General features: G+C 35.5%; 2 protein-coding genes across 16 annotated transcripts; both read left to right on the forward strand.

The window, feature by feature from the left end:
* Positions 1 to 787: 787 nt before the first annotated feature.
* On the forward strand, positions 788 to 7,526 carry LOC107422384 (putative disease resistance protein At3g14460). 15 transcript variants are annotated; one of them, XM_025075850.3, is made up of 8 exons: positions 788 to 4,766; positions 5,280 to 5,332; positions 5,423 to 5,522; positions 5,623 to 5,655; positions 5,869 to 5,975; positions 6,077 to 6,166; positions 6,307 to 6,742; positions 7,271 to 7,526. In XM_025075850.3, the coding sequence occupies exon 1, from the start codon at positions 802 to 804 to the stop codon at positions 4,741 to 4,743; it is 3,942 nt and encodes a 1,313-aa protein (XP_024931618.2). In that variant the 5' UTR covers positions 788 to 801; the 3' UTR covers positions 4,744 to 4,766; positions 5,280 to 5,332; positions 5,423 to 5,522; positions 5,623 to 5,655; positions 5,869 to 5,975; positions 6,077 to 6,166; positions 6,307 to 6,742; positions 7,271 to 7,526. The 15 variants fall into 15 exon arrangements, with proteins under 15 accessions (XP_024931618.2, XP_060671768.1, XP_024931616.2 ...); XM_060815785.1 differs by having other exon boundaries at positions 6,307 to 6,402; XM_025075848.3 differs by having other exon boundaries at positions 6,307 to 6,371.
* Positions 7,527 to 8,257: 731 nt separating this feature from the next.
* On the forward strand, positions 8,258 to 13,637 carry LOC132799276 (putative disease resistance RPP13-like protein 1). Its single transcript, XM_060815786.1, has 5 exons — positions 8,258 to 8,392; positions 8,545 to 11,534; positions 11,917 to 12,144; positions 12,907 to 13,047; positions 13,131 to 13,637. Exons 1-2 carry the CDS (start codon positions 8,292 to 8,294, stop codon positions 11,480 to 11,482), a joined length of 3,039 nt encoding a protein of 1,012 aa, XP_060671769.1. The 5' UTR covers positions 8,258 to 8,291; the 3' UTR covers positions 11,483 to 11,534; positions 11,917 to 12,144; positions 12,907 to 13,047; positions 13,131 to 13,637.
* The last annotated feature ends 946 nt before the right edge of the window (positions 13,638 to 14,583 follow it).

The raw sequence follows: 14,583 nt of genomic DNA on the forward strand, positions 1-14,583 counted from the left end.
ATGGTCGGAGCTATACCTGGCAATTCGGGTTGGTGGGTCGTGTTCGTGTCAACCCGTTTAATAATCGTGTCAAAAATCCCTAACCCAAACACGACCCATTTATTAATCGTGTCAGGTACCTAAAACACTAACCCGACCTGTTTATAAACAGGTCAACACGACACGACCTGTTTAACACGATTATTTTAATGGATCGTGTTGACCTATTAACCCGTTAACCTGAAATTGACCTATTAACCCGAAAACTAACCTATTAACCAGTTAACCCGAAAATTAACCTATTAACCCGAAATTTTTTTTATTTTATTTTTATTTTTATGTTTTTGTTTTATTAAAGATATATTTTTTGTTTTTAAAAAATTAGTAATAGAAAATTATTTTTATAAAATTTTTAATTTATAATATTTTTTAGTTATTAAATATTATATTAGTGATAAAATATTAATTTAAAATTAAATTTAAATGGGTTGTAATAGGTATATAATCGTGTCGGGTTGAAACTGACACGTTTAATAAATGGGTCGTAATGGGTCAATTTCGAGTTAAACAGGTCAACCCGAAAATGACACGATTAATAATCGTGTTAAACGTGTTGATCCGATTATGACCCGAACCCATTTATAATAAACCCAAACCCATTTATTCCGTGTTGTTTTCGAGTCGTGTCGCCGTATCATGATCCAAATTGCCAGGTCTAGTCGGAGCATAGAGCTAAAAGTTACTAAAATAATAGAAAATAATAGGAAAACCATTTCAAAATAATAATAATAATAATGGGAAAAATAAATAAGAAAGGCAGAGATGAAAAGGCCAAAAAGAAACAGTGTAGAGCTATTTGACTACCAAACAAGGAAACCCAGACTCTCTCTGTTTCCAATTCTGAGCTTCCCTTTGGTCTTTGAAACTTTTCTGCGAAAGGGAAAGAGGAAAAAAACCATTGCAGACGAAATGGTGGACGTAGGTATAGGTTTCCTCTCCGCTTCTCTTCAACTGCTGTTTCACAGGATGGCTTCTCGGGAGTTCGTTGACTTCGTTCGCCGATCGAAACTCGACAATCTTCTCAACAAATTGAAGATGGTGTTGTTATCAGCCAGTGAACTGCTGAACGATGCTGAGAGGACACAGTTCGGAAGTCAATCTGTGCGGCTTTGGCTTGACGAGCTCAAAGACGCAATTTATCAAACAGAAGACGTGGTGTATGAGCTTCACAGTGAAGCTTTGCAATGCGAAATGATGGGTCAAGCTGAATCTGGAAGCGGAACTGGCGGCATAGTTTCTCAGGTACAGGGATTCTTCTCATCTACATCTGAATTACTACCTGATGTTGTTGTTAAACTGCGTTTGAGTTTAAAGAACAACCTTGACATGCTAGAATTTCTTGTTGGAAAAAACGATGTAGTTGGTTTGATCAAAGGTGTTAAAGCCAGCCCTTTTCGAAGATTGTCGAAAACGGGTTTGGTGGATGAAGAATTTTATGTTTTTGGGAGGGATGCTGATAGGGAAGCCATTGTTAACTTGTTGTTGAGTGATGAAGAAGGTGGTCATAGAATATCTGTTGTTGTCATTGTCGGCATGGCTGGGATTGGCAAGACCACCCTTGCTCAGCTTGTTTATATGGATATTGATAAAAAGGTTAGGAAACCTTTCGATATCAAAGCATGGATCACGTTGTCAGATGAGTTGGATGTTTTTAGATCAGCAAAAAAAATTTATGAGAAAGTCACTAATTCGCTGGATTGCTGTGTTGGTGAAACATTTGACAAGCTTCAACTTAAATTGAAAAAGTGTTTGGAAGGCAAAAGGATTTTATTTGTTATTGATGATGTTTGGAATGAGAATCCTGAAAGATGGTATGCACTGAAGAGTCTATTTGAGTCTGCTTCGCATGGAAGTAAGATTATCATAACAACAGAATATGTAACAGTTGGATCTAGAACTGGTACTGTTCCAAATTATTACTTAGAAACATTGTCTGAGGAAGATTCATGGCAGTTATTTTTGAAAAGGGCCTTTAATAATGTAAAGCCAAGTGCATATAAAAATTTGGAAGAAATTGGTGAACAAATTGTTAAAAAATGTCGAGGTTTTCCATTAGAAGTAACCTCACTTGCTGGTCTTTTGCGTACCGAACTAGATCCCAGGAAATGGAAAGATGTATTGAAGAGTGAGATTTGGGATTTACCTCAACATGTACATTTTCCAGCTTTATGGTTGAGCTACCACTATTTGCCTCCGCATCTAAAACGATGCTTTGCTTACTGTTCAATTTTTCCTAAGGGTTATAAATTTCAAAAACATAAATTAATTTTGTTATGGATGGCGGAAGACCTTTTGGTGCCGCAAAATAATAAGACGCTAGAAGAAGTTGGAGAAGAGTACTTTCACGATCTAACATCAAGGTCATTCTTTCATAAAAGTAAATTTTATGGTTTTACCATGCATGAGCTTGTGAGTGATCTTGCTCAATTTGTATCAGGAGAATATTGTTTGAGGTTGGATGACAATTACTTAAAAATTCTTCCAAAGAAGACGCATCATTTTTCGTGGACAATAAAGGAGGCACATATTAACAAGAAATTAAAGGATGTATTAGGAGAAGATTACTCAAAAATCCATCGAAAGACAACTCCTCCTTTGACATTGAGGACAAGGGAGACACATATCAAGAAATTGGAGGATTTATCAACAGAATATTGTTTGAGGTTGTATGATGAATGCTTAAAAATCTATCTAAAGAAGACTCGTCATTTGTCATGGATGACAAATGAGGCACATAAGTCCAAGAAATTAGAGGATGTACCTTACAATAACAGTTTGCGCACTCTACTGCGAATAGATGGACAGTTTGGACTAAACAACAAGTTCTTAATGCATCCTAACTCACTGCAAAATTTCCAATGCTTAAGAGTGCTTTCTTTGTATCGAGTTGATGCTGTCACTGGTTTGCTTGATTTCATTGGCAAATTAAAGCTTCTAAGGTATTTGGATTTATCTTGGACTGAAATTAAAGATATACCTAATACAATTTGTAGTCTATACAATTTGCAGACGCTATTATTGCATTATTGTAGTAATCTTAGCATGTTGCCTGGTTCAATTGGCAAGTTGAAGCATCTAAGGTACTTGGATTTATCCAACACTCAAGTTGAAGAGATTCCTGATGCAGTGTGTAATTTGCATGATTTGCATACTCTGTTATTGGGATCTTGCAGATTAATTTCTTGTTTACCAACCTGTATGGAAGAACTAATCAACTTGCGACACTTGGACATTAGAGCCACATCTATAAGAGAGATTCCACCACAACTATCGAACTTGAGGTATTTGAAAATATCAAGTGATTTTGTTGTGGGCACAAGCAGTGAATCTGGTATTAAAATGTTGGGTGAGCTTCAAAATATGTGTGGTAATCTTAGCATTAAAAGCCTTGAAAAGGTGTTAAATGTTGATGATGTTTTGGAGGCAAATTTGAAAGATGAGAAGTGTATTACGGATCTGAGTTTGGAATGGAAAGGTAATACTGATGATTCACAAAAATCATGGGAAGTACTTAATGGACTTCAACCTCACATTAATCTTGAGCAAATATCTATTATAAATTATGGAGGCATAAGCTTTTCAGATTGGGTTGGTGACCATTCATTTTCCCGACTTGTATACATGTCACTAAGTAAATGTAGAAAATGCTGTCATTTACCACCACTTGGACAGCTACCTTCCTTGAAATCACTCAGCATTGATGGATTTGATATGGTGGAGAGAATAGGTGATGAATTCTATACATGTGGTTCATCAACTGTGACTAAACCCTTCAAGTCTTTGGAAAAATTGAGTTTCAAATTTATGCCTCGGTGGAAAGAGTGGTCATTTGTAGATGGTGAAGTTTTCTCACAACTCAAGGAACTTCATTTAATGGATTGTCCATCTCTGACATTAAACAAGGCCTGCTTCCCTGATTCTCTTCCATCTTTGACATGTCTTTACATTTCGAAATGCCAGCACCAGGTGGTGGCTTCACTCCTAAGTGGTCAACTTCCATTGCTTGGTTCCTTGTACATAGGTTATTGTCCTGAATTGGAGTCATTTCCAGAGAGGAGACTGCCCATCAATATACATAAAATTGAAATTTTTGGATGTCAAAACCTCGAGTTGTTTTTGGAAGAGGGATGGCCTTCAAATTTAAAATCACTTTCAGTTGGTGGTTGTGGGAAGCTATTTGTACCCCACATGCAGTGGAATCTTCAAACACTCACCTCTCTTACTTCCTTACACTTCAGCTGCATGGATGAATTGGTGGATTCATTTCCAGAGGAAGGGCAACTTCCCACCACTTTGACTTCTCTCACATTATGTCATCTACACAACCTTAAATCCCTAAATGGCAAGGCCTTTCAACAGCTCACGTCCCTTGAAGAGTTGTCAATTTCATACTGCAAGCAGTTGAAATGCATGCCAAAAGAAGGGTTGCCTCGTACTCTGACTTCGCTTCATCTGAGTTGTCTTGATAATCTTAAATCACTAAATGGCAAGGCTCTAGTGCAGCTTTCCTCCCTTGAAAAATTGTCAATTTCATACTGCCCACAGTTGCCATGCATGCCAGAACAAAGGTTGCCTGCTTCTCTTTCTCAATTGACTATCGAGTGGTGTCGTTTTCTAAATCCACGGTGCCAAAGAGAGATAGGAGACGATTGGCCCATGATTGCTCACATCCCTTGCATACGCATAAATCCGAAGTTGATGTGATGCATATTGTAATACATTTTCTGGTATTACTTCGACAATCTTTGCCATTATATTTTTAATTCTTTATTTTCAGATGAATTCAATATCATCACTCATTCTAAAATTTCTTCCTTCTCTGTTCTACTATTCATTTGTATCAAATACTCTGCCTTTTATTTACTATATTGAATATATATTAATGTCTGACCTATCTGGAAGAGATTCTGGGTATTCTCAAATAGGGATTTTCCAATTCAGACTTATTTTTTTACTCCTATTTTTGCCAGATGTGGTTCATATATGCCTTTATTGATAAAGTGGATCTCTAAATTTTTTCCAGAAGAAATGCAGTTACATCTAATCGGATTCACATACATTTAATGTGCATTGATGGTGGTATTGTGATTTCCACACTGGGCAAACTGGAGTTATTTTCAGAACTTGGATTGCCTTTGAATTGAAAAGCACATATCATTTCTAGATTCGAAAATCTCTTTGCATATTTGCATACTGTAGGATCCGCAATGCTCACCACATTAATATTTTTTTACTTTCAGATGCATAGTTGAAGTTCTAAATTCATTTCTGGAGGGAGGGGTCCACCTAGAAGGTTGAGAATTTCCTACTATCAGTTTTAATGCTTGCCAAAAAATGGGCTTTCCACTTCTGCTTCTTATTTTATTTGACTATCTAACTACAGGTTTCCTCTAACATGGCTTGATTCAGAACTCATGTGATCGGCATCTTGCATAGCTGATGTGTCTGCACTTGTCATACAATGTTTTCTTTCAGAAGTAAAGGTCCTCACTTACATTTGGCAGTCTGTGCTATTTTCAATTTGAGACTTTCCTTTTTTGAAGTGTCATCCATATGTGATATGTGCTTTTGCTTTCATTGTAGGCAGCTCAACTTTTTTTGGATAGAAGAAGCCCAGTAAGATTCTCTTCTCTTTCTGCCTAAATGAAAGTAGCTGCACTATCTTATTGTTTCATTTCAACCCTTTGTTAAATTAATTGATGGGATATCCAATATCCATTTTAAAGCAGTCCATTTCTTCTTACGTTGTTGATGTTGTATAAACCATTTTTCCTCACTAATGTAAATAACTTACGGTGAGATTTCACTACCAATTTTTCTTAACTGCAGATATAATGTTGGAAGCAAAATTTTGTCATTCGTAATGGCTGGTTGCCCAAGCTTTTGTCTCTCAAATTCATCAGTTCTAGCACTTCTTTGCTACCCTCAATGTTCAGGTAAATAATGCGTACTACTGAAGACTCCTTTGATTACTTCATAGTTCTTGGATTTTGAGTCATCCAAGAATGCTGTAAAACTCCATTTCTTCCAATTGCAGCATGTGATCGTGGGTAGTGGGCTCCATGTTGCTTGCTGCTATCTGATCAGCGCAATGGATGTATCTTAGATGTTGAAGTTTTCAAAGACGGTATTTAAGTCATTAGGGCAACAAAAACCATATTTTTCACATTAATGGAAAGATATTTTGTAATTATATCAGCTTCACTATTTTTTTTTTCCCGGTAATCTATTTCAGCTTCAATCTAAGAAAGCGTAAATCTTCTGCAGGAATTTACTGGATGTTTAAATCATTATATCACTGTGTGATACTATGGGTGTTAATTGATCCACAGGTATACATTTGTAAGATGTACTTCTCTGTAGGTTGGACCAAGCTTCCTTTCTTATATTTACTCTCTTTTGACTGCAAAATATGCCATGCCATGTGATAATCTTGCGGTGTTGCCTTTTTTTTTTTTTTTTTTCCTTGGAACAATTTTGGTTGTTGCTCCTGGTCTATATGTTTTCAAAAACAGAATTTTCACTTCTAAACTTTTTGGAAGTACATGAATAAAACTTGTTTCAGGGAGTTCAACGCCTTGATAGCAAAAAAAATGCATGAGTCAGAATTTATATCAGATATCTCCAATTTGAAGAGTTAATCAAGTGTCTTTGTTGATGGCAAAGGCAAAACAATGAGACTGAAAGATCATCAAACACAATGGTAGAGGAGACTTGTTTGGATATTTATTTTCTCTCATCTGGTTATACTTTGGATTGCCCTCAAAATACCTGGTCCATTCCCAAGCCTTTTAAAATAAAGCTGAAGCTTGTCTATGCTTTTGGTCCCCAAAATCAATTAGTTGTAATACTAATTAGTTGTGCGATTTGGTGGGCAATTTTTCAATTTAAGAGACTGGATACATAATTTATTAGATAGTCTAAAAAAATCATTTTATTAGTTGTAAATTTTGGATAAATATCTTGGGTTCATGGACCCTTTGCGTGATTATGCAATTATATGAGAATTGTCATCTTTCTCTCAATCATGCACATTTGACTTTTGGAAAAAAATAGAAATAAATAAATAAATAAATAAATAAAAAATTAGCATGTTTGTACAGAAAGTTTCCAAAACCTTTATGCTTATTTTCTCTCCCTTTTATTTGTTTAAATTTCCTTTTTTCTTTCTTTCTTTCCTTTTTATTTATTTTTTATTTTAAAATTTACCTTTTCTTCATTATGTTTACAGACTTGGCAAGCCTTCGTCCAAAGCCCTTAAGAGGACCAATGACGTTCCTCCCTTGTGAATGCTACATTCTTATATTGTTTGACAGATGAAAACTGAAGGTTGTTTGAATATTTTGTAGCGTCCATATAAACAATAGCAAGAAAATTTAATGCATATCAACTGTATATTCAAAATTTGTTAAGTAGATATATGCTGAACATGAAAATTTTGAATTTTTTGGCTCGTGCAACACAATCTTTTAGTTAAGTTTGTCCAACCAGGGCGTAGTATACTTTTGATATTCAATAATAAGTTCATCTCCGGCGGCCGAAGTGGACACACATATGATAAAATGTACATAAATCTAGTCTAACGGTTTTAAATCCAACAAATATTTGATGAGAATATTTAATCAACACAAATCTTCTCGGCTAAAATGCTCTACAAAGGCCTTAAATCCATTTTTTTGGAGCCAACATAGTCAAGAACTCAGCTGAAATGGACTGAGTTGATTGATGAAGATGACATGATGAAAAGATTTAGATTATTTATTTATTTATTTTTTTTTGCCAAAAAGAAAACATGAAATGTTTGTGCAAAAACATAAATCATTAAAATTGTCAATCATGTGAGCCCACTGATACTCTAAGGAGCATAAAATAAACATAAAGATGAAGATGTTAGGAAGATGTAGGAATCCAAACCAGGAGTAGACAAAGATTCACATCCAAACGTAGAGCCGTTGACTTCCTTGCAACGATTATACCCAGTTTGTGTCCCTTCATCTACAGTTTTCTTTCATCTTTCTAAAACTTAACCATGGCTGCCGAAGTGATCGGAGGAGCTTTCCTCTCAGTTTCCCTTCAGGAGCTGTGTCGTAATATCCGTTGGATTGTTGACTTGTTTAGTAGAAATGATGTCAATCATGGATTGGTCAACAAGTTGGAGATCATGTTATCCATAGTTAATGGAGTTTTGAACGCCGCAGAAACCAAACAAATCACAGACAAAAATGTAAGGCAATGGCTTTTCAATCTCAAAGATGCAATCTACAATGCAGAGGACTTGGTGGACCAGATCAACAACAATGAAGCTTTGCAATCTGGGCTTGAAGGTCAATCTAGAACCCGAATATTTTCCAAGGTACGCAATTTTTTACCATCTAAATTCACTTTTAAGAAGGTGGAAAAAAGGATACAGGAAATTCTTGATCTGCTAGACTATATTGTGGCAAAAAAAGATCTACTTGGTTTGACAGTTGATACTAGACCTTCTTTTGGATCATCTGAAACTAGTTTGGTGGAAGAATCTGATGTCTATGGGAGGGATGCTGATAGGGAAGCCATTGTTAAGTTGTTGCTGTCTGGAGAAGAAGGTGGCAGTAAAGTAGTTGTAATTCCAATTGTGGGCATGGGTGGGATAGGCAAGACCACTCTTGCTCAGCTTGTTTACATGGATGTTGACAAAATGGGGAAACAATGTTTTGATATTAAGGCATGGATTACTGTGTCACATGAATATGATGTTTTTAGGTTGACGAAAGCAATCTATGAGAGAGTGACTAATTCAAAAAATTGCCATATCGAGGAAACATTTCAACTTCAACTTGAACTGAAGAAGTGTTTGGAAGATAAAAAATTTTTCTTTGTTCTTGATAACGTTTGGAACTTGAATTCTGAAATATGGCGTGACTTAAAGAGTCCGCTTGAAGCTGCAGCTTGTGGAAGTAAGATTATTGTGACAACACGGGACGAGAATATTGCATCAAAGATGGGTAGTGTCCCAAATCATTCACTGGAGTTAATATCAGAGGAAGATTGTTGGCTGTTGTTTTCAAAACGCGCCTTCAATAATGTACTGCCAAATGCTCATCCGAAGTTGGAAGAAATTGGTAAACAGATTGTTAGAAAATGCAAAGGTCTTCCTTTAGCAGTAACATCACTTGCTGGTCTCTTGCATACTGAACTAAATCCTAAGAAATGGGACAATGTACTAAAAGATGAGATATGGGATTTACCACAAGAAAAGTGCAAAATTCTTCCTGCTTTATGGTTAAGCTACTACTATTTGCCTCCGCATTTAAAAAGATGCTTTGCTTATTGTTCAATCTTCCCCAAAGATTATGAATTTCAAAAGGAGAAGTTAATTCTGTTATGGATGGCAGAAGACCTTTTGCTACCCAAAAATAACAAGATGCTAGAAGATGTTGGAGAGGAGTACTTTGATGATCTAGCATCAAGGTCATTATTTCACAAAAACAAATTTCTTGGTTTTACCATGCATGACCTTGTAAATGATTTGGCTAAATTTGTAGCAGGAGAATCTTGTTTGAGGTTGGATGCTAATCACTCAACAGTCCTTCTAAAGAAGATTCGTCATTTGTCGTGGACAACATACAAGTCCTGTGATATCAATAAACAGAATGATTTATCCAAAAACAGGGTATTGCGCACTCTGTTACACCTTGATAGATTGAATGAAGTGAATAAAGAATTCTTGATACATCCTAAGAAATTGCAAAATCTTCAATGCTTAAGAGTGCTTTCTTTGTGTCGAGTTGATACTGTCATGAAGTTGCTTGATTCAATAGGCAAATTGAGGCTTCTAAGGTATTTGGACTTATCTTGGACTGATATTAGAGAAATACCTGATACAATTTGTAGTATATACAATTTGCAGACATTATTGCTATATTACTGTAGTAATCTTAGTCGGTTGCCTGATTCAATTGGCAATTTGAAGCATCTAAGATACTTGGATTTATCTAACACTCAAATTGAAAAGATTCCTGACACAGTATGTAATCTGCTCAATTTGCATACTCTATTATTGGGATCTTGCAGACAGCTTACTTGTTTACCAAACAATATGGCAAGACTGATTAAGCTGCGCCAGCTGGACATTAGCGACACATCCATAAGAGAGATGCCACCACAGATATCCAACTTGAGACATTTGGAAATGTTAAGTGATTTTGTTGTAGGCACAAACAGTGAATCAAATATCAAAGTTTTGGGTAGGCTTCAAAATCTGCACAGTAATCTTAGTATTAGAAGCCTTGAAAATGTATTAAATATTGATGATGTTTCGGAGGCCAATTTGAAAGCTAAGAAGTATATTACTGGTCTAAGTCTGGAATGGAAAGGTGATACTGATGATTCACAAAAGGCAGAGGAGGTGCTTAACAGACTTCAACCACACACATCTCTCGAGCAACTATCTATTATAAACTATGGTGGTATAGCCTTCTCGGATTGGATAGGGGACCATTCATTTTCCCATATGGTATACATATGGCTGAGTAAATGTAAAAGATGTCACAGTTTGCCTCTTCTTGGACAGCTACCTTCCTTGAAATCCCTCAACATTGATGGATTTGATATGATGGAGAGAATAGGTGATGAACTTTGTATCAGTACTGGTTCGTCTACGGTGACTAAACCATTCAAGTCTTTAGAAAAACTGATTTTTAAGTCTATGCCTCGATGGAAGGAGTGGTCCTTGGTTGAAGGCAAAGTTTTCTCACAGCTCAAGGAGCTTCATTTAATGGATTGTCCATCATTGACAATAAACTGGGCTTGCTTCCCTGATTCTCTTCCATCCTTGACAGTTCTTTACATATCTAAATGCCAACAGCAGTTGGTGGCTTCACTCCTAAGTGGTCATCTTCCATCACTCAGCTCCTTGTACATATGTTATTATCCAGAATTGGAGTCATTTCCAGAGAGGAGATTGTCTACTAACATACATACAGTTGAAATCAGTGAATGCGAAAACCTCAAGGCATTTTCGGAAGAGGGATGGCCTTCAAATTTGAAATCACTTTCAATTAGCAGCTGTGAGAAGTTATTCGTGCACCCAATGCAGTGGAATCTGAAAACACTCACCTCTCTTGCATCTCTACACTTCAGCTACATAGATGAAGAGGTGGACTCATTTCCGGAGGAGGAGCAGCTTCCTACCTCTCTAACTTCACTCAAGTTAACTGGTCTTAATAACCTTAAATCCCTGAATGGCAAGGCCTTTAAAAACCTTACCTCTCTAGAAGTACTGAGTCTGTATGACTGTGATCAGCTCAATTGCTTGCCAGAAGAAGGGCTGCCCTCTTCTCTCTACCTATTGGATATCTTTTGCTGCGGTTCACTAAATGAACGGTGCCAAAGAGAGATAGGGGGAGATTGGCACAAGATTGAGCACATCTCTCGCATACGCATAGATAATGATTATATTTGATCGATAATGTACAGAGTACAGACAGCTACCTTGCTTCTCTACAATTTTTAAGGTATTTATTTATTTATTTAGTTATTTTTGTCTATATAAAAGCATTTTTATTTTTCTTTCTCCATTCTGCTATTCATTTGTGTCAAACACTCTGCAATTTTTCCTTCTTTTTTTTTTTTTTTTTTTTTTCCCATAAGAAAAAATGTTCCTGTAAAATTACACAAATTGATGTATGACCTGTCTGTAAAGGGTTGTTTATATCCTCAGTTAGTATTTTTCAATCTCAGACTGCTAATTTTCAGTTTTTCAACTTGTGTTTATATGCTTCTAATTGTTGGAAGAGGTGATTCACAATTTTAATTTTACTTATTTATTTATTTTCTGGAGTGGATTCTTTAGTCTCTTACAAGAATAAATGTTGTTTTTATATGTTCCAATTTCAGATTTTTTTATGTGGAGTCATGAGACTTATGTGATTTCCACAAATGATGGATTGCATTCAACTCAAAAATTACATACTATTTCAGGAGCAAAGAGCTCTTCTTACATTTTTTGTGCACTGGAATCTAAAAGCACTCAAGTCTCCTGCATTCTTATATATCGATAGCATAAATGATGTTTGGGATGGTTGAGTATTTCTTCATGCTATCGGTTGCAGTGCTTGCCAGAAGGTCTTTCCACTTCTCTTTCTTATTTGATCATCTAGCTAAGAATGTCTGTTAATACAGCCTGTTTCTAGATTCATATGATCATCATCATGCATATGTGTCCGTGCTTGTCATGCACTGTACTCTTTTTTACTAAAGATCCTGAATTTACATTTTTCAGTCCAAAATATGTTCAATTGGAGACTCTTTCTTTTTAACGTGTCATATATGTTCTGTACATGCTGTTGTAATTGCCACTGTCTCATCATACAGTGTATTCTTTTAGTAAGAAAGGTTTTGTTTTATATCTGCTCTGATTTTCATTGTAGGTGACTCACATTTTATGATTTAAAAAAAAAAAAAAAAAGAAAAAAGAAAAAAAGCCATCCAGTATTATTTTCTTGTCTTTTTATTACACAGAAGCAGCTTTTTTATCCTATTGTTTTCATTTAAAACCTTTAATTGACGTGTTATTCAATATACATTTTAACACAGTCCATTTATTCACCCAAAAAAAAAAAAAAAAAATAGTGGTTGGCATGTTAGTTTACTCAGGGTTAGATCTCAGTTCCAATTGCTCTCAACTGCACTTGTGTCTATAATTAATCCAAGCTTTTGTGTCTCAAATTCATTGGCTTGTGTATTCCTCGATCATCTATCTTGTTGTCCAAGGAAATATTGCCCACTACCGTGGACTTTTTGAGTACTTCAGAGTTCTTCTGGGATTTTTTTTTTCTTTTTTTTTTTTTTTTTCCAGGAAACTGACCTAACTTCTTCTATTTGCAGCGCATAATTACTGGAAGGTGGGCTCCCCATTGCTCAAAGCTATTTAATCAGTGTCTCTGGTCTATCACAGTCAACATCCCCTGCATGACGGATTAATTCTCAGAAGTTTAGGTCTCCAACAATGGGGCTTAATTAATTCTGGTAAGAAAAGCCACACATTTACCAATATTCATGAAAAGATATTGTGTTTATTAATTTCAACATAACAGTAGATTTTTATGCAGGAATTTATCAGGACGTTAATTCATAACGGAGCATGATCGGTTAGTCATCCCCATTGAGGAATATTTAAGCTGAAAATTTGTCTCATATTCAATGAAGGATTTCAACAAGCTAGAACAATGTCAGTGTTGACAATGGCGAAAGTTTGGTTTTATTTTTTAAAGTTATATTAAAGGTGGTTTGCTTTTGTAGGCAAAGAAGTAGATGACTTGAGGCAGACGCTAAGCGATCGAAGGCTACATTCCCATCCAATGTATTTCAAGAGCTCAACTAGAATGAAAGCTATTCTTCTCCTTGCCTCTCCAAATGCAGGCACTATGTGGTATACTTGTTATTTGGATCTTAGCTCAACTTAGGAACTGTTTGTTACCTGTGAAACTTGTGCTTCATGATCTAATTATGACTTGGTCGCAGTCACATTCGCTTCTGATTATTAGGTAATATTTTTTTTTTCTGTTCTTGGAGTTTGAATTTAGTTATACATTTTTATTAATTAGTTTAAATAAATATCCAGTGAATATTCTCAAACTCTAGCACTGTAATTTTGGAAACCATGCATGTGTACCAATATATTTTTTCTCTTTCTTTAGATAGAGAGAGAGAGAGAGAGAGAGAGAGAGAGAAAAAAAAAAGAAAAGCAAAATGTCTATTAGGCCATTTGACTATCACTTTTGAATAACGGGAACAAAAGCAGAGGATGTAAATGATGAAAAACAATTTTGTTGGGGTCTGATAAAATTGTGTTTGGACAGAAAGAAAATGAAGGAAAATAAAGAGGAAAGAGAAAAGAGAGAGAGAGAGAGGCAGAGAGAAAAGTAGAAACAAATTTCTGAAGTTTTTAGTATTATATTCAATCATCGATTTCTTTTACACGAAAATATTATTTATACAAGAAGAAGACTTTTCTAACAGCAAGACTTGCTGACCTGGACTAACTATTACAACTGTTAAAACAGACTAACAGCATACTAACTAACAATGCCACGTCACTATTACAAAACTAACTGCACACTAATACATTTTCATACTCTATAAGGGTATATTCATCAACATTCCCCCTCAAACTCTTATTTTGTTAAGAATGGTGAACAAAATGAGTTTGAACTCAGCACTACAGCAACCTTAGCATGACAGCAGCCTAGATAGCTCGAATGTACCAGAACTGGACAGCTTCTCACGTACAAAGCATTAGTAGCCAAGTTAGGAGCAAAACAGAAGCAGAAAGAAGATATAGTGAAAAATAAATAAAAGAAGAAAGCATCAGAAATAGGTCCTCTGATCCTCCAACAAGAACAGGAATAAAAATTCCCCCTTTAATAGAATCAAGAACAGAAGACAAAATCCCCCTTGAACAGCATCAAAACAAAAGTTGCTGAACTTTCCAATTAACAAAAAAAAAAAAAAAGAAAAAAAAGGAGGGAAACAGAGGATAATGTAAAAAATAATAATACAAAA

This window comes from Ziziphus jujuba, chromosome 3, assembly GCF_031755915.1.
Source record: "Ziziphus jujuba cultivar Dongzao chromosome 3, ASM3175591v1".
Lineage (NCBI taxonomy): Eukaryota > Viridiplantae > Streptophyta > Magnoliopsida > Rosales > Rhamnaceae > Ziziphus > Ziziphus jujuba.